The following is a 27,225-nucleotide window of genomic DNA, read 5'->3' on the forward strand; positions in this document are numbered from 1 at the left end:
ATCAGCTCTCATAAGAATGCAAGGTTTCCCCCTTCTCCTCAAATAATGGCTGTATCCGCAGTCCTGCAAACATTTTCACTCCATACCAAAACACATTAGAAGCCACAGCTCCCAGCGTCCCTCGGTACAATAAAACCACACTCAAAAAAAAAGGAATGCATTCTCTGTAGTTCACTGTAAGTGCGTTATTGAAATGAATAATGAATTCCATGCCATTTCACACCAAAAAGGTGCAAAATATTCTCAAACTCTGATAAATGTTGTGGCCATATAGAGCTGCAGTGTTGTTGTTGTTTTTTCCAAGCTTTTCAACTGCCACTGCCTCCTTCAATTAAAACCTTGCTTAAAAGCTGTTCAAAGCTTAGGCTCAGATTTACAGACAGGCAAAACTCCCCCACAAAATGTAATGCCGCACGCTTGATAGGGCTACAGGGTAATAACTTCATTTTGAGCTCCATATCAATTTTACAAAATACATGGGCACATTTAAATATAACAGCTTTCAGTAGGTCAATGAGCTAACATAAAAGAACATAAAACTCATTTTGTGGGAAGCCATTTGAGCCTCATAATGGGAGCTGAATGTTCAGTGAACTGTTGAGCAAAGTTCTATGAACTCCGACCTCTGTTTACATCTCTTTTTAACACCGGGAATTCAATTAAAGGATGCTCCTCATTTCACTTCCTCAGTTCGGGCTTGCGGCTTTCTTTTATCGGTATCCTTTACCTTTTATTTTTTATCTGTATCTGCTAATATGGAACCATGAAGATGTTACGATCTGAAATGTGCGAAGACTATAACGGATATTTTATGATTAAAGAACCCCACCCTACGGCATTACCTTCTCTTTATATTCTTAAAACTCTTAAAACTCCAAATGCTAAGTCGGAAATTAGTACAGTTGGGATAACTGTCCTTGACTAGTGCACAAGGCTTCCTATAAACCCTGTTAATTACAGCCTGGCCACAAAATCGTCAACTTCTATTTTATGTATTCTGGAGTCACATTAATTCACTTAAGAAGCACAGACCCTATGTGCATACATATGTGCTTTGCTCCAGAGCCGGCGATTGAATGGAGCTGTATTTTATCACTAATATAGTCTACTGCCACTGTATTTGGTTGGTTTGTTTGTAAGGCTTGCACGAATGGCTTAAAACTCAGTTTATCATTTAATTTTTTTAATTTAAATTTAAAATTAAAGGCTCCTTCTGCAAGTTCTGCCGCAGCCTGTTTCGTGTGCCATACTGCCACCATCAACAATTAGGAACTGCATCTTTAAGTCGTGATGTAGATTTCCATGGCCATGCCAGCACTTTCTGCAACATGAAGCGGTTACGAGGTGGACACACGTGCTGAGAGGAGTGAGATTTATTAGGGCAAATCCATTATAAGAGTCGTAGTCAATGTCCAGATTCATAGAAGGGGAATACATAGTTAACACAAGCACACAGAAAGGGGGAACTGGCTGTAACTAAACAACACAAATATAAGTTGCATTACAAAAACAAGCAATAAACCTAAGTGATAAAAAAAAAAAAAAATGAAGCAGCCACAAATGACCAGCCACAAGACTGAACAAACACAGAGTATGTACACATGTGCTAATGAGACCCAACAATGGTGATGCAAATGAGACAGAGAAACCAAAACAAGGACCGGAACAGGAACACAATCAAAACTAGAAAGTAAAGCAAAACAAAGACATGCGACAGGGTAACCACGATGACAGGATGCTAGCGAGGGGCCAATCGTTCATCTTCATCAGTCAGCTTGGGAATTGTTTGAAGATTGGGAAGCTCTCCTTGTGTTGCGTTTTGTAGTTACGCCCACGTCATTTAAATGACACTCTTAGAAGCCTTTGCGCTGTTACTGTTTAGTTTTAAAGAACAGGTTGAGTTTTGCAAGGAGTAATTAAGATGCTGTTGTGCTCATTCCTTTAGCCCTCAGTCCTCTGGGTTCTGTAGCCTTTTTAACGGCCAGCATAAGTGCATGCTCCCATCATTAATAAAGAGCATAAAGTGAGTCAGGCTCAGAGCAAAGTGGAGTGCTTAAAAGCCATCACATGCCCAGGCTATGGTGTGGACACCGTGCCCACCGGTGGCGTTAACATGCTCGTGAGGGGGAAGAAAAAAAAACAAAACACTACAAATGTAGGCACCTGCCAAGAGCTGATTTTCGACCGTGGGGTCACCTGAACCATGTGCACAGCCTCCCCGATAATGGCACTCACTCACATGAACTGACTTCGCCCATGTTATGTACAGTGAGCAGAGATGGAGTCACTTGCAGGAAATAAGTTCTGAGTTTAATAAAAGCGGGAAAATCCAAACTTGCAGTAAAAAAAAACAAAAAAACAGGCAAATGATGGTAACTAGTAATCAATACAAATAGACAAACCAGACCAGTGACATACAAGAGGATAAAAACCAAGAGAACAGGCGTTAGTCAAAAACCATAGAGAAACAATAAACTATAACGACGGCTCAGAAACGTAAGACCAAGCAAACGAAACACTGCAAGCACTAGCAGGACTGACCAGAATTTATAGACAGACATCATGAGGGAAAAAAAAACAATGCACAGGTTAAACTAAAAGTCAGGGGACGAGGAACGAACAAGACGACTGTGGGTAGTGTAGTTCGCAGAAGGCCGGTCCTGTGCAGACTGCCCACCGCATCAGAGGGGTTCAGTGCCAAGCCCTTTTAGAGTCTGAGCCCATCCTCATCAAGAGAGTGGGCTCAGAGGATGCCAGACACTATGCCAGGTACTGCAGAATACTAAAGGAGTGGAAAGCTACATCAGCAAGTCTGGAATCAATCATGGGTGAGTCCGTCTAGATGCAGGGCCAACGTTTTATGCATGCCGTGAAGGTACTAAAAAAGATGTTGTCTAAACAGTTTCCATAGGCTTGCTCGCTCAGCCTAAGCACTTTTTCAAATTTAAGATTTTTTTTTGTCAGTGCTTTATGACTCTGCAGTGCTTTTGTTTGACTGATGTCTACATTACATTTAGAAAGGTTTTTATGTGTGTATTTCTTTGCATTTGTATATATATTACTTTTTGATTCCACCAGCTCCATATTTTAAGTTCTTAAACTTTGACCACGCAGTGTTGTTTAGGGTTGTCCTCATGCCCTTAACAAATATTCTGCAAGTATGTCTGAGCCTACTCTGAACAGAAGAAAATTATGCAAATGACTGATCGGTTACTCAAAAAATGGCGAAAGGAAAATGGTTCTTTACTCTGAAGCCATCCAGGGACCACAAAGAAAAGAACGTCCCGATCCAGGAATCGATTATTGTGGTAATCCAGTTAAGTGGCATGGACAGGCCCTTAAACCCGCATGACAGTTTACAAACTGTTTCTTTTGATATATTGAACAGGTGGGTGAGGATTAACTCCTCCGTGATACTGGGAAAGTGTAGTTGTTTTTTTTTCTCCCCACTTTGGGGTCTACCACAAGAAAAAGAAGACTAGAGTGATGTTAAGCTGCACTTATTATCCTCTCAACACACTTTTCTGAGCTCAGAGCTGCTACAAGTCCTTACAAATACTGTGCTGGATTAAATCCTAGGATTCCGTCCAGAACCACAAAACAGTGGTGGTGATTGTGGATGGATAATGAAGGGATGTTTCAACAAGTCCAGGCTCCAGAGGATAATATCTTTTTTGCAAAAATGGAGAGAATTTTAAATAATCTGAACAAACTATCCAACCTCATCACTGGCACGTTTTAAAATTTGGGAAGCCTCTTCGTGCTCAGCTGTATAGTTTCTAGCTTCAACCAACCCACTTCAACATCTTAGTCCAAAATCCCTGTGTGATGGAAGAACCCACTCTCAAAATTTGACATCAATCCAGAGACGTCAGTTGCTAGGCTCAGCATGACTCTTATTATGAAACAGCTGTTACTCCTGACCCAGTATAAGAAGGAACCTAATGAATTTGAAGGAAAACATTCGTTTGCACCTACAGAAAAGAACCATAGTCATCACTGCTTGCAGACAACCAGCAATCACCAACAACTGTTTCAAATGATAAAGGCCAAACACTTATTTCAGAGGTTCTTTCATACAATGAAGAGACAATGTGTTCTATGTTCAGGAGCTAAGGAAATGTGAAGGATCAGTACACTTTATAAGTTAAGATGTAGAAATCTCACCAATCAAGGGAGTCCAGAACAGCAGGGTAGGCTGAAAAATATCACAATGAATGTGGTTAAGGCCGAATGCCTTCCAAACTCTGCAAGATGGACTGGATCATTAAAGCCACCTCTGCTGGTAGGAGAACCATCTGAGGTTGCATCTCCTGCAGAAGCTAGAAAGCTGGCATGCCTCTGTGATGGGGCAGAAGATGGCTGAACTACCCTTCTTTCCACACATCAAACCTTTCTGGAATAGACTATTTTGGTCCTTAGAAGTAAAACGAGGTCAAAGCTGACTGAAGAGGTATGTACGGCTATTTACTAGCAAAGCAGTTCAACTTGAAATGTTTATTAGACAGACTCCTGTATTTCAGCACTTCGGAACTGCAACGATTTGCAGAAAAAGCCACAGCAAAGAAATCAAATCCGACATGCAAAGAAGCTTTGGGGAGATCAGCGTGATTAGCAGGACACTTGCTCACCTGAAAGAAGCAAGATCAATATATACTGCCAAAGTTATTAAGTGGACCTTTAATGCACTCTATTGTCTATGAAGCCACGCTGCTGTAACTTATGCAGAATGAGGCCTGGCAATGTCCTACTGAAACAGACATGGAATTCCTGGGAAATGACCTCCTCTTGATTGGTACCATGTGTCTCTACAGAATACCAGTATAATCCTCTGCATCAATAGGTCCTTCACACATATGCGGATCACCTCCATGCCATCACAGATGCCGGTTTTTGCCCTTTGGCTGGTACACAGTCTGGATGGTCTTTGTCATCTTTGGCACATAGAATCCTATGCCGGTTTTTCCCAAAAAACAAGCTGAAATGTGGACTCGTCCAACAACAGAACAGGTTTCTTTCGGTCCATTTCAGATCACTTTGGGCCATGAGAGCATGTCACCATTTCTGCACAAAATGAATATATGGCTTCCTTTTTACAGAATCTAGTTTCAGGTTGCGTTTCTTGATGCAGCAGCGGACTGTGTTAAGTGACAATATTTCTCAAAAGTACTGTACTCCCGAGCCTATGTGGCTATGTCCGTCACGTTTCTCGAACGGTACCGCCTGAGGCACGAATGGTAGCATACGTTCAACAGCAGGTTCCCCCTTGGCCTTTGTGCACTGAGATTTCCCCTGAGTCACTGAATCTTTTTAGAACATTATGAACTGTAGATGGTGAAATTCTTTGCAATCTTGTGAAGCAAAACATTGTGTTTGAACTTACAGACAGTTCTTTTCACACAAAGTTTGGCACAAAGTGGTGAACCACAACTCATCCTAACCATCCAGAGACTAAGCCTTTTGTATATATTCCTTTTATGTTTTATGCTCAGTCTTGATGACCTCACTTATTACCAGTTAAGGTGCTTATTGTGGAGGCTTCCGGAACAGTGTTGTATGTATAATCTTGGTCTTATTTTGCTTCTGGCCAAACTTTTTTGGAGCATGGTGCAGGCGGCACATTCAACTGTTTTTTTTTTTTTATATTCACAAAATACAACTAGGTTTGTCAGTGAAAATACGGATTTTTTTTCTTTGTACTTTTATTAGGTAAATAAAAGTTCAAGCAATTTAACAAATTACAGTTTTTAGTTTTTAGTGCAATTTTAGAAAGTGTCCCAACTTGTTTTTTTTTTTTAAAGAAATCCTTTAATATTTATTCATTTACTTTACTAATACTATTTTGTTGCCACATGGGTCAGCTAGATTACATCCCTTCGGATCATTTTAAAGAAGCCACCATGTACCTGTGGTGATATGATGCTGGGATTGCCCCTGGAATTGCCTAAAACAAAAAAAAATGGAGTTTTGCTGCACTGCTGCTGAATTGTATCTGCCCTCATGACTATCAATTTGTACTTCTAAACACCTTGAGTTTAGTGCTGCGAATTAGATATGGTATTATAAAGTCTTGCTTTCGTAAGAGTTTAGTGTCAGAATAGTTTTCAAAGAAAGGGATTGATTTCAAATGATAAATAACAAACAATAGCCAAATCCCAGACAAATAGTTGGTGGTGATGCATAGTGGTGATGGAGGCTGATCTAGAAATCTGAAGTATGCACACAGCTGTGGTCTGGTCAGCAGAGGGGAACACTACTGGTGGTAGATTATGATAAAGACTGGGCTCACTTAGCTGTTTTTAGCTTTTCAGAACCTCTATGTTGTGCAGAGGGTGCCAATGATTTGTCATAATTTGAAAAACCCCAGTGCGGTTTACACTATTACCGCTGTAGAGACATGTTCCTGACATATTCAGTATGGAAACAAAAATGTCCTGAAAATAAATCATAGTGGGACATCTAATGGCTCATAATGTGAAATTCAAACCTAGGTGAGACTCGTTGGCCTCGGAAGTTCCTGCCCTGGTGTTCTTCAAGACAAATCAGCTTAAACAATGTCAGTTTTAAGAAGTGACTCCTCAGTGAAAGATTTAAACAATCTAATGAGGCGAAAAGGAGTTACACAAACTCGCCCAGAATAAGAAGTGTTTGCGGGTGGGGACATCCCACATCCCAGTTTAAAGATGGGACTTTGCCTCATATGCAGAGTCTGGACAATAAATAATTCAGGGGATTTCTTCCAAGATGAGTGAACCATAACCAATCATCCCACCTTTTCCTCTTTCTTTTTATGCCTCTCTGTTACTGTCTTTGTCTGTTTTGACTCTTTCACTCACTCATTCACTCATTCATTCATTCATTCACTCATTCATTCATTCATTCATTCATTCACTCACTCACTCATTCATTCATTCACTCACTCACTCACTCACTCACTCACTCACTCATTCACTCACTCACTCACTCACTCACTCACTCACTCACTCACTCATTCATTCATTCACTGACACACACACACACGTGCCCTAATCAGCATAGCACGTGTTAGGTAAACTTTAGATTCCCTGTCCCCCCCTCCTCCCCCCCACTTCAACAGGAAAGACCAGGTCCGTTGTGCTATGGAAAATGACGAAGAGTTGCCTTGACGGCAACTCCCTGCTGAAGTGCTTCCAGCAGACAACAAAAGTGGAATTTTTAACAGAGTTAAACAATGAGGTTTTTAATTGAGATGAAGGAAAAACACGCTTCATAGCTGCGTTTTTGGAGATATGAGCAAGCTCATCAGATTTCAGTAATTTTATATACAACACATTTTTACTAAGTTCTGTACATCAGTGTTGATCGCATATATTATGAATTATGGATTAAATATATGTCACCTGTTTCGTGACAAATGAAACCAGTAATGCATTATGACAAACCAGCATCGCCACAATTGTCCATACTCGATGATAAAATAGGTTTGGAGATAATATGGGAACTGTATTATTAGTAATATGCACACTGATCTAACAGACAACTTTGCGTGTCGCTGATGTGTCGCCAAAATACCACTGCGGTAGTTTTCTCGCATTCATTTTTTCGTTGAACTTTAAATTGTTACTGTAAAAGGAACAAACTGCGATCACCGCAAGGCCGTTAAGGCTGTACTGAGACGCAGGTGCAAGATGTCCCCAAATTGCAGCACGATCTCAAATCGAAAGCTTACGGGACAGCGCTAAGAGGTTACCGCATAATCTCGGTGGGAGGAGAGCCGGAGGGGTGGGGGGGGGGGGGGGAGGGGGACGGATAGACATAACGGGAGGGAGAGGGAGAGAATTAAAGCGCCGTCCACAGTCCATCTAGTCTAGCGATTTGTCCAACATTGCTTTTAGTGATGTAGCCGACGCGGGAAGAGCTCTGCCTCTTCGAGCTCATCGACATGAAGAAGCATTCGGCCAGGGTTGCCCCGCTGTCGGCTTGCAACAGCCCGGTCCTCACCTTGACTAAAGTGGAAGGTATGTGCGTTCCGAAGTAAATGTTTCGGGATATTTTTTTTCTGACTTAAATATGTTAACTGCATGATATGAAAAGTTCGTGTTTGGGTGCGCTGTTGCATGAAGAACGGGCGCTACAATGTGCGCTTGTCGTTGCTTCTGAACGGGCTGGATTTTCGGATAAGTGTGCCTTCGCTTACGCATTATGATGAACGGTGTTAAATGTTTAATTCGCAGTGCTACGTGGATGGACGTATAGAGAACATTTATTTTAGTCAATTTAGGTACATCATTATGTTATTATAAGAGAGTCGACGAAATCAGTCATCATTCTGTAGGATAATTGCTCCTCACAAAATAATCTGGATTGTTCTTGGTCCGTTCCCAGCCACATCGTAATGCAAGTGCATTAAGTTGTTATTGCAGTTAGGGACTCCCTACACCCCTCCCTTGGTGACAGCGCATTGGGAAATAAAAGCACAGTCTTGGATTATATCAAATGACCAAGGACCCACTAAAAAAAAGAGTAAATAAGACTCAGTCCATCTTGAATCAGTGATGGTACCCTTGCTGTGATCCTGACAATGTAATGTAATATCACATCATTTACCTTCATATACTGGAGATCTAAAAGTACAGATTTTTAGGATGTTGCTGTGTTTGAAGCCCAGTACCAAGTACAGAGTGATGAATATGCATATTCTGTGATGCTGGGATAAGTCAAAAATTGGTATTTCCTGTTGAGCTACTTTGTGCTAATCACATCTGCCGTCAACTCCTGCTTCAGAGCTGAATGACTGGCTTGCATGCATCAATCTGAGAGAAGCTGGAGGTGCATGAGAAAGCGAGACAGATAGAGAGAGCCACTGAGACAGAAACAGAGACATACAGAGACAGAGAGCCACTGAGACAGAGACAGAGACATACAGATAGAGAGAGCCACTGAGACAGAAACAGAGACATACAGACACAGAGAGAGTAGCAGTGTACTGTGACCAAAAGCAGCGCTTTTCTTTCAGAATTCTCCTCTAACTGTAATATACCTTCAGTTCACTTTTTCTCGTGTCGTTCCTTAAGCACTTTAAAGGTCAGTTCTGGAATATTTTATTTCCTGTATTACTCCAAAAGTTATTTAATGCTGGCCAATTTCAAAATGTCTAATGTCAGAATCATTAAGTGGCAGCGTGTTTCTTTGTTTTCTTGGCTTCTGTGTCATTACCACAGATGACGGAAGGCCGAGGGCGCAGAGCTAAAAGTGTAATCATTCAAAAGTATCATTCTAGTTGGCTAACTTTGTTTTTTGTTTTGTATTTATTGGGAAAAAAAATCACTTTCACTTATTTGGAACTTGACAGAATGAATCACTCTCTCGGGGACCAAATGTTGCTAATTTCAGGGCTTTGTTAAATCTGAAATCTAAACACATCAGAGGGAAAGAGGAGATTTTCGGACTTGACCCATTTTGGTCAAGTACATTCCGGCTCTGTTTTCCCCATCTTTTTTTCCCCGAGGTAATGGGTGAAACCTCGTATTGTCTTCCAAATTCTCAGAGTGCCTCATACAGAACAGTTTTTGGGCTAAGCAGTGTAGTGGTGTAGTAAAAGTATAGTATTTACAAGACATGCAGTCCTTTGTTGCATTTGTGTATTTTGATTAAGTCACATGGGGACCCTTGCCCGTTGTAGTGTGTCATGGGATACTCTTTTATCATATGCATTTCACTCACACTTAGCTGACTAAGACAGGAATTAAATCAATCATTCCATTTCAATGGACTTGACATGTTTTGATGAAATATTAAATAACTCTGCTCAGCAGCATTATCATGAAATTCTGTGACCTCTAGTTAGGAAGTAAATGCCACAATTATGGTATTTTGTATACAGTTCTCCTTTGAGATCATTGAGATATTTTACTGGTTTTTATTATTGTTCAAAAAAGGCCGGCACCTAAATACTGACGAGCTCTCTGGACTCTGAACTTATTTTATTTTTTTTACTTTTCTTCCACTTCACAGTAGTTTATATCAAAGTGTTGGCCTGATTCTCCTCCGGTTTTGTCCAGCCAATATGTACATAAATGCAGCATGTAATTAGACAAAATAGTTCACTTACTGTGAATCAGTGTCAAAATGCATAAAACAGAATCCTCCTCCTCAGGCAGGTGCGTGTGCGTGCGTGTGTGTGCGTGTGCGTGTGTGTGCGCGTGTGCGCACGCGTGTGTGCGTGTGCGTGTGCGCGCGTGTGTGTGCGCGCGCATGTGTGCACGCGTAATGTTTATTGTTCCCACTGAGCCTAGTCAGGTTTCAGCACTCACTCAGGTTTTGTGTCTCAGGGGATCCTTTACCGCAATCAGCATTTAAGTCACAAAAACAATTCTGTTTGCAAACTCAGAACTATTAGCTGGTGTCATATTAAACTTCAGTCATGACAGACCAGCATTATGTGAGGGCATGCAAAAAAGAAACTGAAATCATGTTTTTTGTTTGTTTGGGTTTTTTTGCAGTAGTAATGAACAAAATATAACATACTAAGCTTCACTCTCCCATCTAATTCTCATATCATTGTCCAGCCATATTTAATGGTAATTAGCTACACTGATGCCAGCTGTCAGACACGGTTATATTCTTGGGATGTGGACAGGTGCAGTAACCATGTCATTTACCGTTATCCTGGCAGGCAGTGTATTTGGTGCAGGAAACCAGAGGCAGATGACTGCAGAAAAGAAGCGGAGTGAGTCACGGAGCTGCCGTCGCCCGCGTCGCTCTTCACCCCCAAAGAACAACTGAAAAGGGAGCGAGGGAGCCTGCGTTTTTCTTTCATGCCATTCGCAGACATCTGCAAACGCCATAACCGGGCATGCGTCGTGTAAATCGGCAGGGCACACAGATGCGGTAACGGAACCCTTGTGCCTAGTTAGGCCAGGTTCACTGGGCCCAGCGAACTGGGTCAAGCCCAGTTCGCTGTGCTAACTATCGGGTTCGGCGCATGTTTTCGATTGTTTATCAATTAGTCAGCCAAATCCCCACGCAGAGCATGCAAGTGTTACGGCCTGGGTCTTGTGCATTCCTAGAGCAGCCCCTTGATGGGACAGCATGTTTCTGAGGGGGGGAAGAGCACACTAGGGCTTCTCTCCAGCCGAGTCTAAATGGCTGCACACTTGCTGGAACACATACAGGGGGCGCTGGCATGCTTAAAGGAGCAGTACAGTGGGAGTTCTGGAAGGCTGCTTTCTTTTTGCCATGACTCAAGGGTACCTTAGGTTTGTGAATGTCACAGATGTCAACGAAACGTCCGTGCGTGTAACCTAAAGAAAGCTGGAAAGGATGTTAGCTGTGCTTTAAGTTCACTTTATTCTGTCAATGTCCAACCAGAAGATTCCCAGAACTCTTAAATTAGACATTTATGTGGTTAAAGAGATTAAGGTTACTGCTTTTAATCAGATGTATGAAGTAGTCTTACAGATGCCTTACAGATGTCTTTGTCTCATAAGGGATCTAACACAACCGATATTCTTAAGGCAGTCTAGAGACAAACACCAAGCAAATTCAGCAGCGCTGCTGTATATTCGCATAAAGCTTCTAATAATGCTTTAGCAGAAGTAGAAGCATCCTTCTTAATTCAGTCATGAGGTTCAAACCCCTTGTGTTGTCTCTTACTGGATTATGTGGAAACACGCTCTGTAAACCTAGCCATTTTGCCGCCAGGGGAACAAAGATGACAGCTCGGTTCAAGGAGACACGCGGAAAGTGGCAGGTCATCAGTTAAATGCGGCAGGGGACTCACGGCTAATCTATGGAATATCGATCTGTAGAAAAGTGTGCCGAGGCCAGTGTGTTAAATTGCTCTCTGTCTTTGACACAGGGCGAGATGTATAAAGAGAGGGGAACTGTTTTGTAGGGGCCGGGGGGATGATTGTGATTGGCGCGGGGGCAGAGTGTGTGATTTGACACAGTAGCAGTAACTGGCATTTTTGGTGCCAGGTCATACGTACAGTTAAGTTAGATTTCAGAATGGAAAGGTAATTGATTGAAATGCTGATGGGTTAATTATAGATTTAAATCTAGTGCATTTAGATTACTGCCTGTTTGTTCACTGTTTGCTCAGTGGCCTGTTCACGGTCTCGAACGAGTCGAGTCGTTCTGTCAAATTCGAGTACTGCAGTGCCGAAGCTACAGGTAGAATTTCTTAATGGGGGGAAGGTCAATATACAAAGCATTTTATGTAGTGAAAGTAAGCAATGACATTATGACATTATAATGAGATAAAAGTAATGCTTATGGAATTGTTACTGTGGTAAAGCTGACTAGGTGAGGCCGATGCCTTGAGCTTTGACCTTTGACCAAGGCTCTTCCTAGAACGCACGTGTACACAGCTTGCTGGAGTGGTTGTGAGTGCTTAGTGGTGTGTGTGTGTGTGTGTGTGTGTGTGTGTGTGTGTGTGTGTGTGTGTGGTTACATCCTTTCCTGTTTGTCCATCCGCACTGGCAGTTGAGTCAGTACGTGTTCAGTAAGAGCGTGATTGACAGGCTTCTAGCAGCTGAGCTGTAGCTCACTCTGTGCCTGCACCAAATACTGTAGTAAAAAAAAGACAACCAGCCAGTGGCCACTTCTTCATATCTTTCTGATTCCTCACATCTCACTTAAAACGATGTACAAGCACACTGCATTTGAAATGTACTGTTATTTGCATTGCACTGCAGTGCTGTGCAGTTTTTACATTTTGCAGTGTCAGAATGTAAAAGGTACTATAAAAAAGCTTTCTATGTTCTTACCAAAATAGACTTTTAAGGAGATTATTACACTGCCGGACTGGCTGAAAGCGACTCTACTGTTTTTAACTGTTTTTCCAGCTTCTTTGATGCATACAATCGGGTCATGATCAGAGGAGGATGTGAGGCAGAAATGTCGACCCGCACCCCCATAAAACTGCCAACCTCTTATTGCACCCCCTATTGATCAATTTTGTTTTACTATACCATGTGAGATGACTTATCAATATTTTAATTCTATTTATAAATGAGTTCTTCAAACCAAATCAGCAATAGTTGTCAATTCGACCATGACATACAATGGTAAATTTTTACGGCTACATAATTCATGTTACAGACGATCAGTGAGTGGGTGTGTCAGACAACAGTGCTCAATAGTTTGTAATTTAAATGACCCAGTATAGTTTGAAACATGGCCATTCGCTCTTCATCCTGCCTTGCACCCTTGAAGTCAGCAGATGAGTGAGGTGCTGGCCACCTATCGGAACAGACGTGACGCTCTGACACATCCAGGAAAATGTCCAGTAGATGACCAGTAAAGATCTCCTCCCTTAGATCTATGGTGTAGGGCACTATAGATTTATGCCCTAGTCTTGCATTCTGAAGTGAATTCAGGTAGTCCCTTCAGAAGCGGCGCATCACGGATCAATGCCCAGGGGAAAAAAAATGTTCCTTGAGATATATGGCTGCCTCCCGGTGTGGGTGGGTGTGGTGGTGGAGGCCGAGGGGCATGCTTTTTCATGCTGCCCGAGCTTGGTGAAGTGGAAGGAGGGGGCAGGGGTCAGGGCCGTGCTGGGGGCCGTGCTGGGGGCTGTGCTGGGGGCCGTGCGGTCATCAGCAAGAGAAAGCTGCACTGCAAAGTCAGACGAGCAGGCGCAGAGCTCATGAAGGCTGCAACACCACACACACACACACACACACACACACACACACACACACACACACACACACACACACACACACACACACACACACACACAGGTGTATTTTCCACTTAATCAGACACCTGTCAGCTGACTTCCTGAGGAACGCTGAACTTTAACATTTGACATTTAGGGCATTTAGCTGACGCTTTTACCCAAAGCAACTTACAATTATGACTGAACACAATTACAATTATGACTGAATCGAGCTACTGAAGTTTAAGGGCCTTGCTCAGGGGCCCAGCTATGGCAACTTGGCAGTGGTGGTGCTTTAGATAGCAACCTTCTGATTACTAGTCATGTACCTCAACCAGCAAGCCACCACTGAAAATAAACTTCGACTACGTGAAAGGGCGTTTACAACCATGAGAGGCAGCAATTGTGCCATTTCCCTGTTCGGCATGGAGGCGACCGAGATTACACGGTCATCTTATGCCACCCCCATTTTCAGTTTCTCCACTGTGGTTCCAGACTCGTTGGGGCCTTCCGATGGGAAGCGTAAAGTGGGTTTGCACAAGCGGGTGCTGTTAGGTTCAAATCCCAGGGAGGCCTCTGACCTTTTGAATCCAATTATATTGTCCCGTAGAGTCAATGGTTTGACCCTGGAGGTGCAGCCAGGTGGCTCTGCCTACCCTCCGCTTGCCGGAAGTGCTCTGTCCCTACCGGGCGCTAATGATAATTAATGAACTGACCGAATGTTTAGCCATTAGCAGATGAGTGACATACTTCTGCTGACTCTATTCATCATGCTTAAGACGAGGTCATCCATCCAGGGTCCTTTTCACTCAGTCACTTATTGCTCCTATCGATCTAAAAGTACACTCATCTCAGCTCTTCACCGAGAAGCCCTTTACTACCTGTGATGGCCCGACACATCTGTTCCTTTCTCTGCATCTTGAAAAGGCGAAATGATATGCAAATTGCTCCCACTTTCCAGTATCGCTTAGATTAGCTGATTCATGGCCCCTTCATTTCAAACAAGGGGCCTTGTGTTCAGAACATGGTTCATGTTTTATTTATTTGCAGTTTATCAGTGCAAGTGTGGAAGCGAATGTGTGTGATGTAGAGGGAGTGGGCCCGATGGCACGGTTCAAAAAATGTTCTTAGCCCAGTGATCCATCTCTCAGGAGTTGATTGGCTGGGTCTTCCAGCATGTTTGCATGATCAGGCTAAGCTGTGATCTGGATCAACAGCCAGAACAATGTGAAAGACAGAACAGATGCCCAAACAGAACAGGTCTGTAGGTGAAATGGAACCAAAGACAAAAATATCTCTGAAATCAAAATCTCCTTATTATGTCTTTGTGGATGTGTCTGAATATTTGTGTGTGTGTGTGTGTGTGTGTGTGTGTGTGTGTGTGTGTGTGTGTGTGTGTGTGTGTGTGTGTGTGTGTTTTAAATAACCCAACCACATGTCATTTTGTGTCATCCAGCAGAGATCAATGTGAAAGGTAACCACATGAACTTTAGGACAAAAATCAAAGAACACTGAAAAATCCATTTAAATAAATAAGGTTGTTAAAATAAAGAACAGTACTCATTTATTTATTTATTACAAGTTTTGATTTAAGATCTTTGGACTACGACAATGAATTTCATTCAATTCAAAATATACTACAGACTACAACAATTCTCACAAACCCTGTAAGTCAACAGCAATCTAAGAAAAGTTATTTATTGTAGAATGAAACAGCTGCCTGATTTCCGTTTACCACACAGTGAAGGGACGTGACGTTTAAGTTGGAATGCTTTGCATCAATGCAGTCCATCATAATCATGTATTATAATGTGTTCTCAATTAAAATGATGCATTTTTTTGTTTGTGTTTGTTTTTAAAAGTCAGGTTGTTCTGTAATTATGTGCTGAAGCGCTTCCAAATGTTTCCTTGTTTGTACTGGCTATAGCTCTTTTCCACATCTGATTGTTTATGGAATACTTAACTCTCAAGTAGTAGGGTAATGCAGTGGCCAAGGTACTTGACTAGTAATCAGAAGGTTGCTAGTTCAAGCCCCACTGCCACCAAGTTGCTACTGTTGGGCCCCTGAGCAAGGCCCTTAACTTTCAATTGGTCAAGTTGTACTCAGTCATAACTGTAAGTTGCTTTGGCTAAAAAGCATCAGCTAAATGCCATGAAAAAATGACTGAATATACTTCAGTACAATGATCAAGTTGCTGAAAGTGAATGAAGGCTATTAGGGACAATAAAATAAATGTCAGAACTAGACAAACAGATGGTTCAGTTCATTGACATTTTATGGCTTTTATAGGAAAGGTCACTACAAAGATGTTTATGCTCTATAAATCACTTCTTCAACTAAGTTCTTCCACACTGCATGATATGTGATTTTGTTCACATTTTACCTGCATTAAAGCAAAGGAAATCTTTTTATTTTGAGTGGCAGTACTAGAAGATTTCAAATACAGCTTTTTAAAAAATATTCCAGCCTTCAAATATTCCCTTGCAGTGTGTAGCATACAATATGATGCCTTTTCTGTGTGTTATGCATGATTTGAATCATGATCTAACTGCGTAACATGAGTATCATATGGCTGAATGGTAGTATGCAGTTTTTCAATAAAATATGAATAGAACTGTGACACTGATTGGCTAACATACTGGTGACTTATTTAGAAGTTAGAACACATTTAGCGATATATATGCTTGTGAACGCACCTTGGGGTCAAAAGCACGTGTAATATACATTTTAAATGCATCGTTCATGCCCGTTATTTAACCCATTACATCCTCTATACTGGTTTGGGCCAGACCAATAAAGCACAAAATATAGCAGTTGACAATTTTATATGATTTCTACTAGCGATTATAGTAGTAACTACTGAGAATTCAGAAAAGATGTATAACGACTAGACTAGACAGGACTGCTAATTTACAAGAAAAAAAGTGCAAGTGACGCTTTATGGGAATCACCGCGAAAGGAATTGAGGGCTCATGACATTGCAGTCGATGTGCTTTCTCAGCAGGTATAGACAGATGGAATACTCCACCTCGGACTGGCTGTCTCATCAGTCTGATAGTTTATTCTGTGCAAGACTGCGGTGAAAAAGAGGGGCTCTTTGACAAGCTCTTGTGACTGGGAAGAGCAGAAGGTTCCCACAGCGGCTCTCGCGGTACCTGTGGAATGCGACTCTACCCTAGACGATCGATGGGAGATGAAAAACGGGCGGCTTGTTCTTCTGATTTGAACATGGGAATTAATTTCAGTGCTCCTCCCTTGCTCATTCTACCCGAGTAAAGTTTCATTTTGCACGAGAGTCTTATCCCAATTCACCGTACAATTAATCATTCTGATAGACTGAGGTTAAAGGATTACCCCACCTAAAATAACATTTAGTAGTTAATTAATGTGGACGTGGGAGCCAGTTAGCATTATGCAAAGTTGTTCCCAAAGACCTTCATTAAGTGCAGGAAGACTTGAAGGAGAACAGATTTACCTTCAAAAAACAGTGGTAATATTACAAACTTTTAAAATAACTAATTCGGTGCAATGTTTTTAAAAAAATTTGATTTCTTAGTAGTCTCACAGGATTAGTGTTAAAACTGAGCTCTGGGTGTTGGCGTCTCTGACATCATCGGCGAGAATGAAGGTGAATAGGTGAATGTGAAGTGAGCTCGGGTTCCTAGCTATTCTCGATTACCAGATATTTTACTTAAAGGCCCAATTAATTTATTGACTCATGTAAGATGCAACGGGATTATTTTTAGTTTCTAAGAAGGACATACAAAATGTGAATATAATTTTACATAAACTGCACAAAGGTACACAAATGTCTGAATAGGAAGAATCGATGCTGATAAAGTTCCCTATTGTGTTGAAAGGTGTTCAGTGTGAGTGCTTGGACATTACTCACTGAAGACAGTACTTCAGTTCTTGTGCTTCGTGTACGTCTACGTTTTTCAGATTGTTTCAGATTTCAGATGTTATTTTCTGATCACATGATGATCAAGGAACATCTTTACATCGTCCATTAGTAAAGAACAAAGACACACAGTGTCACTGATATAAAGCTCTAAATCTAGTTCAGTGCTAAGTGTGTCCCCTTGTGACAAAATATGTTAAACGTGAGTGAGTGAGTGAATATTTAAGTGAGTTACAAGCCAGGTGCAGGAGGTGCTTTGCATATAAAAAAAAATGGTCTAGGTGAGGTGCTTCCACATGTCCATGGTGCATTGTCTTTTTGCGTGTGCAGGAGAGGACCGGCCGCGGGAGAATGTGGCAAGCACAGCGGACAGACAGCCGTCTGGAAGTGGACCAGGGACGGAGTCAGGGGCTGGGAGGCAGACACTGCACTGCTGCGTTCGTGTATCTGCAGGGCAAGTGCGCAAGGCGTTGTGGGGCGTGGCCATGGTGATATGCGTGTGCTCATCTTGGGCTGGCTTCACCCAGTTAGCCAAGCTGACCTTCAAGCAGTTTGACGCACCCTTCACCATCACGTGGTTTGCCACCACATGGAACTGCCTCTTTTTCCCTCTGTACTACATTGGCCATTTGTGCAAGGGTCCAGAGAGGCAGACGCCCAAGCAAAGGTTCAGGTATGTTGAAGGTAGTGCACTGGAATATGAAGCTGCACTGGAATATGAACTGGAGAGAGAAAATGTGAAGCTATACTTTAAGCAATGTCGTTCCTAAGTAAACCCTATCAGCTAGTTTTAATGTTAAACATTCAAATAGAAAAGAAAGATGCAAACTCCATAATTGGAGAATAAGTGGTCCCATCCTTTATTGCAGGTTAATGTTAACAAGCATTATTGAGGCACCCCCTGGAGAATGTCTAACAATCAAACAAAGAACCCACATTTGTCGGAAGTGATTGCGTTCACCCCATCTTCTTTTACATTTTAGTGCTTGCATTGTCCACCATTACATCCAAACCATACATTAGTCAAAATATGCAAACTGATATTCAAAACCCACACCAATTGGAACCCGTTGCCACTACAATCCAAGAGAAGACTCCTAAGGAAGATTGTTTTTCTATACAGTCCAGAGCCTGCTGGAGAGGTAATATATCTTATACTGAGGTCCACTGAAGCCTACCCAAGATCCTTTGCAGAAACCTATACAGAGGCCTCTGCCCTGTACACAAATCATTCTGAAAGGACACAGAATCTCTATACTCCCTTATATTTGATCTTATTAATATATCTAATGCACTGTTGAACCTCCCTGTAAACATTCTTTTTTGTTACCTCAGCAACTTTCACAGCGCACAAAATGAATTCCCTCACACATTCCTACACAAATGCTAATAATGACGTTTGGTGTAAAATAGATGCAGTGGCACCTAGATGAACCGCATATATACCTGAAACTTTCTCTAGACCTCGACTGGGTAACAAGCTCAATTAAAAAAAAAAAAACAATTTTTAAAAAACATTTCCACACCACGATAACCTCAATACAAAATCCTTTTTAAAAAACTTTCTATTCATTGCATTTACATGGCCTTTGTCTTGTGATAATTTTGCTGTGATGTTATGTAAGACCTAACTGAATGTGCTAATTGGTTAAGTCTCAATGAGCTTAAAGGCTTATTAACATCCCCAGCAGCATCAAGTTTCCTTCTAAGAGGAAACCTTGTTTTAATGAATATCTCTTTTGCTGCGACAATTTAGGGAGACTCAGGGACTGTCACGCATCACACACGCTACGGAATCTCAGTGGCACAGCTGTCTTCTCTGCTTCCCTTAAGATGTCCATACCTTACACCCATGTTCCCTGAATACTGAACACAATTCCCACAATGCCCCTACCTTGCACCCATGTTCCCTGAATACTGAACAGCCAGCTTTGTTCTTGTTGAATCTACAGACTAGCTACTTAAGGGAAATGCTTTATATATTATAAGATTGTGCCTGGAACATCTTGGCCATTAGATTTTTTGACAGAGTAGAAGTTCTGGCTAGTGGTTCATCCTATATATTCATGGTCAGATTGATGAAGGATGAAGTGTTACATTTTGCGCTCACCAATGTGATTAAAATACACTGCCTGACCAAAAAACAAAGGTCACCACCTGGATTTAACTAAGCAAATAGGTAAGGGCCTCCCATTGGATAATTACTGCATGGGTGATTATGTTTCAGCTAGAAACAAGTTATTTAACCCTAACTGATGCAGTGAGTAGCTTCTCATTTGTTAAATAATCATGTCGAAAGACACATCCTGTGGTCGTGGAAAAGATGTTAATCTGTTTCAGAAGGGTCAAATTATTGGCATGCATCAAGCAGAGAAAACATCCGAGGAGATTGCTGAAACTACTAAAATCGGGTTAAGAACTGTCCAGCGCATTATTAAAAAGTGGAAGGACAGTGGGGAAACATCATCTTCGAGGAAGGAATATGGTCAGAAAAAAAATCTTGAATGATCGTGATCGGAGATCACTTAAACTTGGTGAAATCAAATTGTAGAAAAACAACAGTAGAATTCAGGGATATGTTTAATAGTGAAAGTAAGACCATTGCCACATGCACAATGCAAAGGGAACTCAAGGGATTGGGAATAAACAGCTGTGTAGCCTTAAGAAAACCACTTGTCAGTCAGGCTAACTGGCAAAAATGGCTTCAATATGCTAGGGAGCATAAAGATTGGACTCTGGAGCAATGGAAGAAGGTCATGTGGTCTGATGAGTCCAGATTTACCCTGTTCCAGAGTGATGGGCACTTTGGGGTAAGAAGAGAGGCAGCTGAAGTGATGCACCCATCATGCCTAGTGCCTACCGTACAAGCCTGTGGGGGCAGTGCTATGATCTGGGGTTGCTGCAGTTGGTCAGGTCTAGGCTCAGCAATGTTATGGTCCCAAAGAATGAGGTCAGCTGACTACCTGAATATACTGAACGACCAGGTTATTCCATCAATGGATTTTTTCTTCCCTGATGGCACGGGCATATTCCAAGATGAGAATGCCAGGATTCATTGGGCTCAAATTGTAAAAGAGTGGTTCAGCATGAGACATCATTTTCATGCATGGATTGGCCACCACAGAGTCCAGACCTGAACCCCATTGAGAATCTTTGGGATGTGCTGGAGAAGACTTTGCATAGTGGTCCAAATCTCCCATCATCAATACAAGATCTTGGGGGGAAAATTAATGCAACTCTGGACAGAAATAAATGTTGTGACATTGCAGAAGCTTGTGAAAACGATGCCACAACGAATGTGTGCCATAATCAAAGCTAAAGGCGGTCCAACGAAAAGTGTGTGAGACCTTTTTTTTTGCCAGGCAGTGTATATTGCAAGGCATATCAAAATTTCAAAATATATATTCTCCCTATCAGAGTTGCTCTAGCCTATAGACTACTGGACATGTGTGACACTGCAATGAGCTTCACCATCATGGTGGAACTGTAATTCAACAGATACATAAAAACATGTGTCAAGCCTCTTCACTCAGACATAGGAGCAACAATTCTCCCTGTCCATGTTCCAATTAGCAGCACAGACCCACTTTAACAGATTCCTAATTTTGAGCGACATCGGATAACAAATCAGGGTTAGGGTCACCCTATCCCCGTCACAAACTCCAAACAACAAATCCCCATCTGCTGGCTATTAACAACCTGCCCGTCTCTATGAAGTGGCTGCCTACCAATTCTCAGGGACTGATATGGGAGTGTGGCCAAATTTGGTAATGGAGTGAACTTCCCTGAAGGTCCTTGACCTCACATTCATTTGAACAGTTGATAGCTGTGTAATATTGTATTCCCTGTACATTTATAGGATAGGAATGGAACCATATTGTGGCACTGCTGAGAATAACAACTGGCAACTCCAGCTCATGGACAGTGCAATATCTGATGCTTTTTAAGAGCATCGTCTGATGCATTTTTGCAGGGATATGAAAGAGTAAATGCCATGCAGTCTTCACTTTAGCAGATTGGCTTAGCCACCTTCTCCAACGTTTGCCTCCATATCAATTTAGCAAAGTGGTTTACGCAGCACAGGCTGTTTAGTTAACTACTAGACACCAACACTGGTCAAAGACCAGGGTCACCTGGCCCCACTGCTCCAAAGTCTTCTCGGCGGGGCACACAGTTGCTGGTCATAGCTGCAGCTGTGGAGGGGAAGCAACTGGGCAGAGCTAAGCTGGTGTGGTGCGTGGGATCGGCATGCCCTGTGCGGGGCTGCCACATTGTCCTGTGGGGTCTGCGCATTTTGACTTCTCCTGATCCAGTTCTCTCTACCCCACTGCTAGGCTGCTTTCATGCACTCCTCTTTACCTTTCTCCTGAGCCTCAACTTCAGACTGCTAAGGTGTCCATTACCATCTGAGTCTTCTTGAAGATGCTGCTTGGCTCTGAGCTTCCTGTCATCACACTCCACTAGGATCTCCCAGGTGCATCACTGCCCTGGATAGTAGGGGAACTGGTGTACTCTAACTGCAATGGCGCGCAGCCAGTCTCAAAGATATTTTACCAATGATCCAATGATGCCCGAGTCTTGGGTTTTGGTGAACCAGAACTCTTAGTCGATGGTGCAAGTCCCTCTAAAATGAGTTTTGATTAATGCCACCCTCACGTCTGGATAGTTTTCTGTAGCCTTGTTGCTAAATGATCAGTACATGGTAACAGCCATGTTCGGATAATGGAAATAGCAGGAGGCACAAGGGCTGCATGACGAACCCAAGCAGCCCAGGCTGAAGACTGGTTCTCGGCAGTAGTGTGCCTCGGGTCACTTCCTGCCCGCTGTATGTGACCATTGTGTGTGCCCTCACCCTGTTGCCTGTCTCAATATCTCACCTTCATTATCACTTAGTCACTTCACTGATGTGAGGTGTAGCCTCTAACCTCGCCGCCTCGCTCGGTGTGGCGTATCTTTAGGCACTGGCATAGTGGCAGAGAAGCTCGGGTTTCATGAACCGGAGCCGCAGTTCTGTCTTCAACGACGTGTTTTCATCGTATCCCCGGGCATAATTTGAGGCAGGCTTCTAGTGCTTTTACCCTTCCGATGACCCAGCTGATTTGGGTCCGTGTCCAGTGACCAGGTGCAGAACTGTGCAGCTAATTTAAACATCATCCACATGCCTGTTGTATCTCTGTTGTATCTCTGTTGTATCTCGACAGTCTTCCTCAATTCTACCTCTAATACCAGCGTAGTGTCGGGCAGGCAGAACAGATTCAGAAGACAACAATTCTATTTCATCACTTTTATTGTACAAAATAAATAGTGTTGCTGTTGACTCTCGTTATTTTTGCACTACACGAGGTTCCCCTCACCTGCCTCAAGCTTTACAAGCTAACTACATAATGGCAGGGGCACAATATATCTTTATATATCAGTTATTTCAAACACAAATTACACAATGGTGAAAAGTTACAGATTAGTTGACAATGCTTCAAATGTAACCAAATGAGCACCGTAATCTGTAAATGTATCTGACGAACAGTTTTATTAAGTGCACAGGCAGTTACAACATACAGATTTATCGAAGCAGGGAATAAAATCTGAAAGTAAGATTTGAAAGTACATTACTAAATAGCACAAAAACTACAACTTTTGCATTCCAACATCAAATGCCTTAGGATAAAGACAAGACATTGGAAAATGTGTCAAAGCTGTTCTGTGTCATTTTATTCAACATTCAGACACTGGTTCGTAACAGTAAAATGCTAATTTGATAATTTTTCATTTTTATGGTATCCATGAATAATCAGACTTAATCGCAATAATTCAATAAGGTAAATGGCAGTAGGCCAGAAGTGCATTACAACGTAACAGTCTACTCAATGATTGTACTGACCTGTCAAATATTGGTGACAAAGTTATTATTCACTGTGCAATGCTTATTCTGTGCTGTCAGAACTGTGTAAATGTATAACTACATAAGATTTCTCCCAGAAATTGTATAACTGCACCTATAAAGCTGTTTTAATAAATATTTATTAAAATGATATAAAATTGTTTAAAATGCAACTAAATCCCTAGATAAAATGTCCAACTGTAGGCAGGAGATTTCCTTGCACTAAAAAGCATCAGGTTGGAAGTGGCGTATGCCAAGCCTCCGTGTTTGCTGACCCGTGTGCCCACGTGTTTGCAGGGAATGTTGTCGGTTCTTCGGCGAGGACGGGCTGACGGCGAAGGTGTTCCTCACTAAAGTGGCTCCCTTTGGCCTACTGTGGACTATGACTAACTACCTGTACCTGCAGGCGCTGCACAAGATCAACACCACAGACGTGTCGGCTCTGTTCTGCTGCAACAAAGCCTTCGTTTTTCTGCTCTCTTGGATCGTGTTGCGCGACCGCTTCATGGGCGTCAGGGTGAGGTCTCTCCATGTTCGGGGTTTGTTTGTCTTTATGTTATTAGTACTGGGGTGGGGGGGGAAGGGGTGTTTTTTTTATGCTGAATTAATTTATCGTAGTGAATCGATCATAGATAATTGCTGAATTAATTGATCATAACTTATTCTAGATTAGTGTGGAAATGCAGCCTTTATGAAATAATACATAAAATGCATAGAAGGAACAATGTTTTTGTAAATAAAAGGTTAAATGAAGGAAAGTGCATAATATATTGTGCACATTGCATAATCTTCTAGTAAGCTCTCTATTCAATATCAACTCTATTTCAATTCAGTCTGGAAGTCAAATGATAATTACAATGTCAATATTGCTTATGAGAGATATATGGAATTTTGATAGCACTAACTTATAAAGTGGCCTCACTTGCCTGGGAGGGTTGTGAGGTAGACAGAAAAGAAAAATTGGTAAAATTATACACATCCTGCCCTTGCTAGAGTAGAGGACTAGCTCGGCAGACAACTTGCAGGCACACCCAGTATCTCCAGTAAAGCCTCCGATATAATAATTTAACCTGAGTGGAAAAGTACACCATCTTTACCTTGACACAAACACACCACTGAAAATCTCTGAGATGTGCAAACAGAAAACTGCATTATTGTAGGAGTAACGAGACATACAATATCTTTTTATAATGTTAATCACAAGATTTTAGAATTACAGCGCTGACCTTTGGCAGTGGGACAATCACGATGCACACTAGGCTATGAAAATAAGAGTCTCTGAAGTGTCATTTTGGAGCCTATACAGCAGCCTATACAACCAGCACTAAAAGTCAGGGTTATGATGTACATCTTGAGATTTTATGAATCAGTGGTGTCTGAGGCAAATGGAAATCAAATCCCAGTCCTAGAGTATGCCTTAGCCAACAGCTACTAATAGCACCCTGTGAGATAAAATGTTACCCATCATGCCACAACATATTTACATCTATACAGCTTCTAGTTTGGCAACATTAGAATAGGATAGACCACCGGAGCATTATCTATCATATTAGAGCAATACCGGAAGGCTGTCAAAGAGGATAATCTCACCTCTGAAGACGTATGAGATGTACGCGCAGTGTACATTTACCTCTGGATTTAAACAAAACGTCAGTAGTAAAGAGGGGAAAAACTAGTTAATCAGTTTTGTCTTAACAGCAGAAAATGATGTCATTGCTGTAGCAGCTGGAGAGTTTTTTCCGGAAGCCTGCCCGCTTTGTCCTGCTCGGTCTGTTCCTGTGGCTGCGGCGCACAGTACCGTCCCCTCACTTCCCATAATCCAGCCTTCCCATAATCCAGCCTTTTAATTCACTCTCCAGCCTGATTTACAGTGGACAACCCCCTGCGTGCAGTCAGTCTCTCTCTCTCTCGCGCTCTCTCTCTCGCTCTCTCTCAGTAGAGGAGCCAGGCTGTTTTGATGCCTGCAGCACTGCAGGGGAACTTGGAATCTTTTCCATCACGAGGGAAGGAATGAGAGCCTAGAAGGGAGAGATTTGTCTTGCACTTCAGACAGATGATGCTGTTAAAAATGCTTTCAATTCAGATTGTGCATGTTTGAGCCGTTTCTTTTTTTCCGTGGAAACGCTGAGCCAGCAAATAATAGCTTGAAAGCTATATCACAACAATCACCGTAATCAAATCAAATCCACATTTATTTATATGGCTCTTTTTACATCAGATGTTGTCACAAAGCAACTTTACAGTCCAAGTACAAGCCCCCAGTGAGCAAGCCAAAGGTGACAGTGGTAAGGAAAACCTCCCATGAGCATGAGGAAGAAAGACTCATGCTCCTCTGGCCGACAATGGTCACCACAATAATAACAGTTTAAAGACAAAAATAAATGTAAAAAATGAAAAAATAAGCAGTTCATGTCTAGCACAACTTTCTAGAGGTCCTAGTCCCAAGGGGTGCATGTGTCTAAGATCCATCCCAGAAGAGAATGTCCGTTAAGGGCAACAGAGAAGTAGCTGGCTAGGGCGAAGGTGTGGTGGGCCACAGTAATCTGATGGTATCCTGTGGAGCTCTTTGATGTCATGCTGTTGCTGTGCTGATGCTATTTTGACACCATTTGATGTCATATGATGTCATGCTGTTGCTAAGATGATGCTATGTTGATGTCCTGTGATGTCATGCTGTTGCTAAAACGATGCTGTGTTGACGCCATATCATGCTGAGGCTGAGATGATGCTATCTTGATCCAATCAGAAAACAAGCATCCCTGCCACACCAAAACTAGAAGTAAAGGAGTGCTATAAGAGAGAGACAAAATGATACAGGAAGAGGCAGGCAAGTAAAGGAACGCATGGCTGGGGGCGGGGTTCCAGAAGATGGGGAGGAGAGGAGGATGAGAATGAGAAAGGAGATGCTGTAGAAGTGGAGGGTCTCTGGGAGTTTTTGCCATTATTCTTTCTGACAACTCCCGAATACTGTACTAATTCACTTAACTGATCTGAGTTTCTGACCTTATTTGTTTTTATTTTTTTTAACTTAAAAAAAAAAAAATTGTTTATTGTGAGAGAGAGAGAGAGAGAGAGAGAGAGAGAGAGAGAGAGAGAGAGAGAGAGAGAGAGAGAGAACTGTGAATTGGATCTGGAGCATTAAAACTCTGTTTCTATACCAGTCAACACCCTGGCTGCTTATGGAGATATTAAGTTTTACGTTGGATCTGGCTCATAATGGAAGAGGCACTTGAAATGCTATGGTCATATATTCAATGATCGTTTGGTGTTTTATGGCCTCTAAAGATCAATGCAATCTAGTCATGTAGAGCACCACAACAGGCGCTTGGCCTAATATTGCTTTTAAGAGATTTTCTAGCCTAAAATCTATTGGATTTCTTTGATGGAACTTCACAATTTCTTTTGTTCTGGCAAGGAAGGCCTGTTACTGCTGAATCACAAATGACCACACTTTTACCTTCTGCAGATCGTTGCTGCCATTCTGGCCATTGCGGGCATTGTGATGATGACGTATGCAGATGGATTTCACAGCCATTCCGTTATTGGCATCACTCTGGTCGTGGCCTCGGCTTCATCGTCCGCTCTCTACAAGGTAAACCCGGTGATCTGAGCCAACGCTCAGGAAGGTGCGAATGCTCCACTGGGTTCCCACTTCTGACCTTCTCCAGCAACCTAGGGACAAAAATGCTAGTTTGCTTTCTGTGTAAAGCTAGCATGCAGGACTTTTACAGTGAAATCTATGCAAATGTTCACAGTTCACAGAGGTTGCTGGTTAGCGGTTCGTGGTTTTGTATTTCTAT

General features: G+C 42.1%; 1 protein-coding gene across 2 annotated transcripts in view; it reads left to right on the top strand.

The window, feature by feature from the left end:
• The window catches only part of slc35f3b (solute carrier family 35 member F3b), a 55,078-nt gene that overhangs the window by 24,461 nt on the left and 3,392 nt on the right, over positions 1–27,225 (top strand). Inside the window, exons 1-4 of one of the 2 annotated variants that reach the window (XM_027016533.3) lie at positions 7,832–7,997; positions 17,878–18,220; positions 23,723–23,942; positions 26,892–27,017. In XM_027016533.3, coding sequence (XP_026872334.1) covers positions 7,922–7,997; positions 17,878–18,220; positions 23,723–23,942; positions 26,892–27,017 — 765 coding nt within the window. In that variant the 5' untranslated portion in view covers positions 7,832–7,921. Of the gene's footprint in view, positions 1–7,831; positions 7,998–17,877; positions 18,221–23,722; positions 23,943–26,891; positions 27,018–27,225 lie in introns of those variants that run through there. The other variant, XM_027016532.3, reaches the window with a different exon arrangement.

The sequence above is a fragment of the Electrophorus electricus genome, chromosome 5, assembly GCF_041902795.1.
Source record: "Electrophorus electricus isolate QZ-2024a chromosome 5, ASM4190279v1, whole genome shotgun sequence".
In the NCBI taxonomy this organism is placed as follows: Eukaryota; Metazoa; Chordata; class Actinopteri; order Gymnotiformes; family Gymnotidae; genus Electrophorus; species Electrophorus electricus.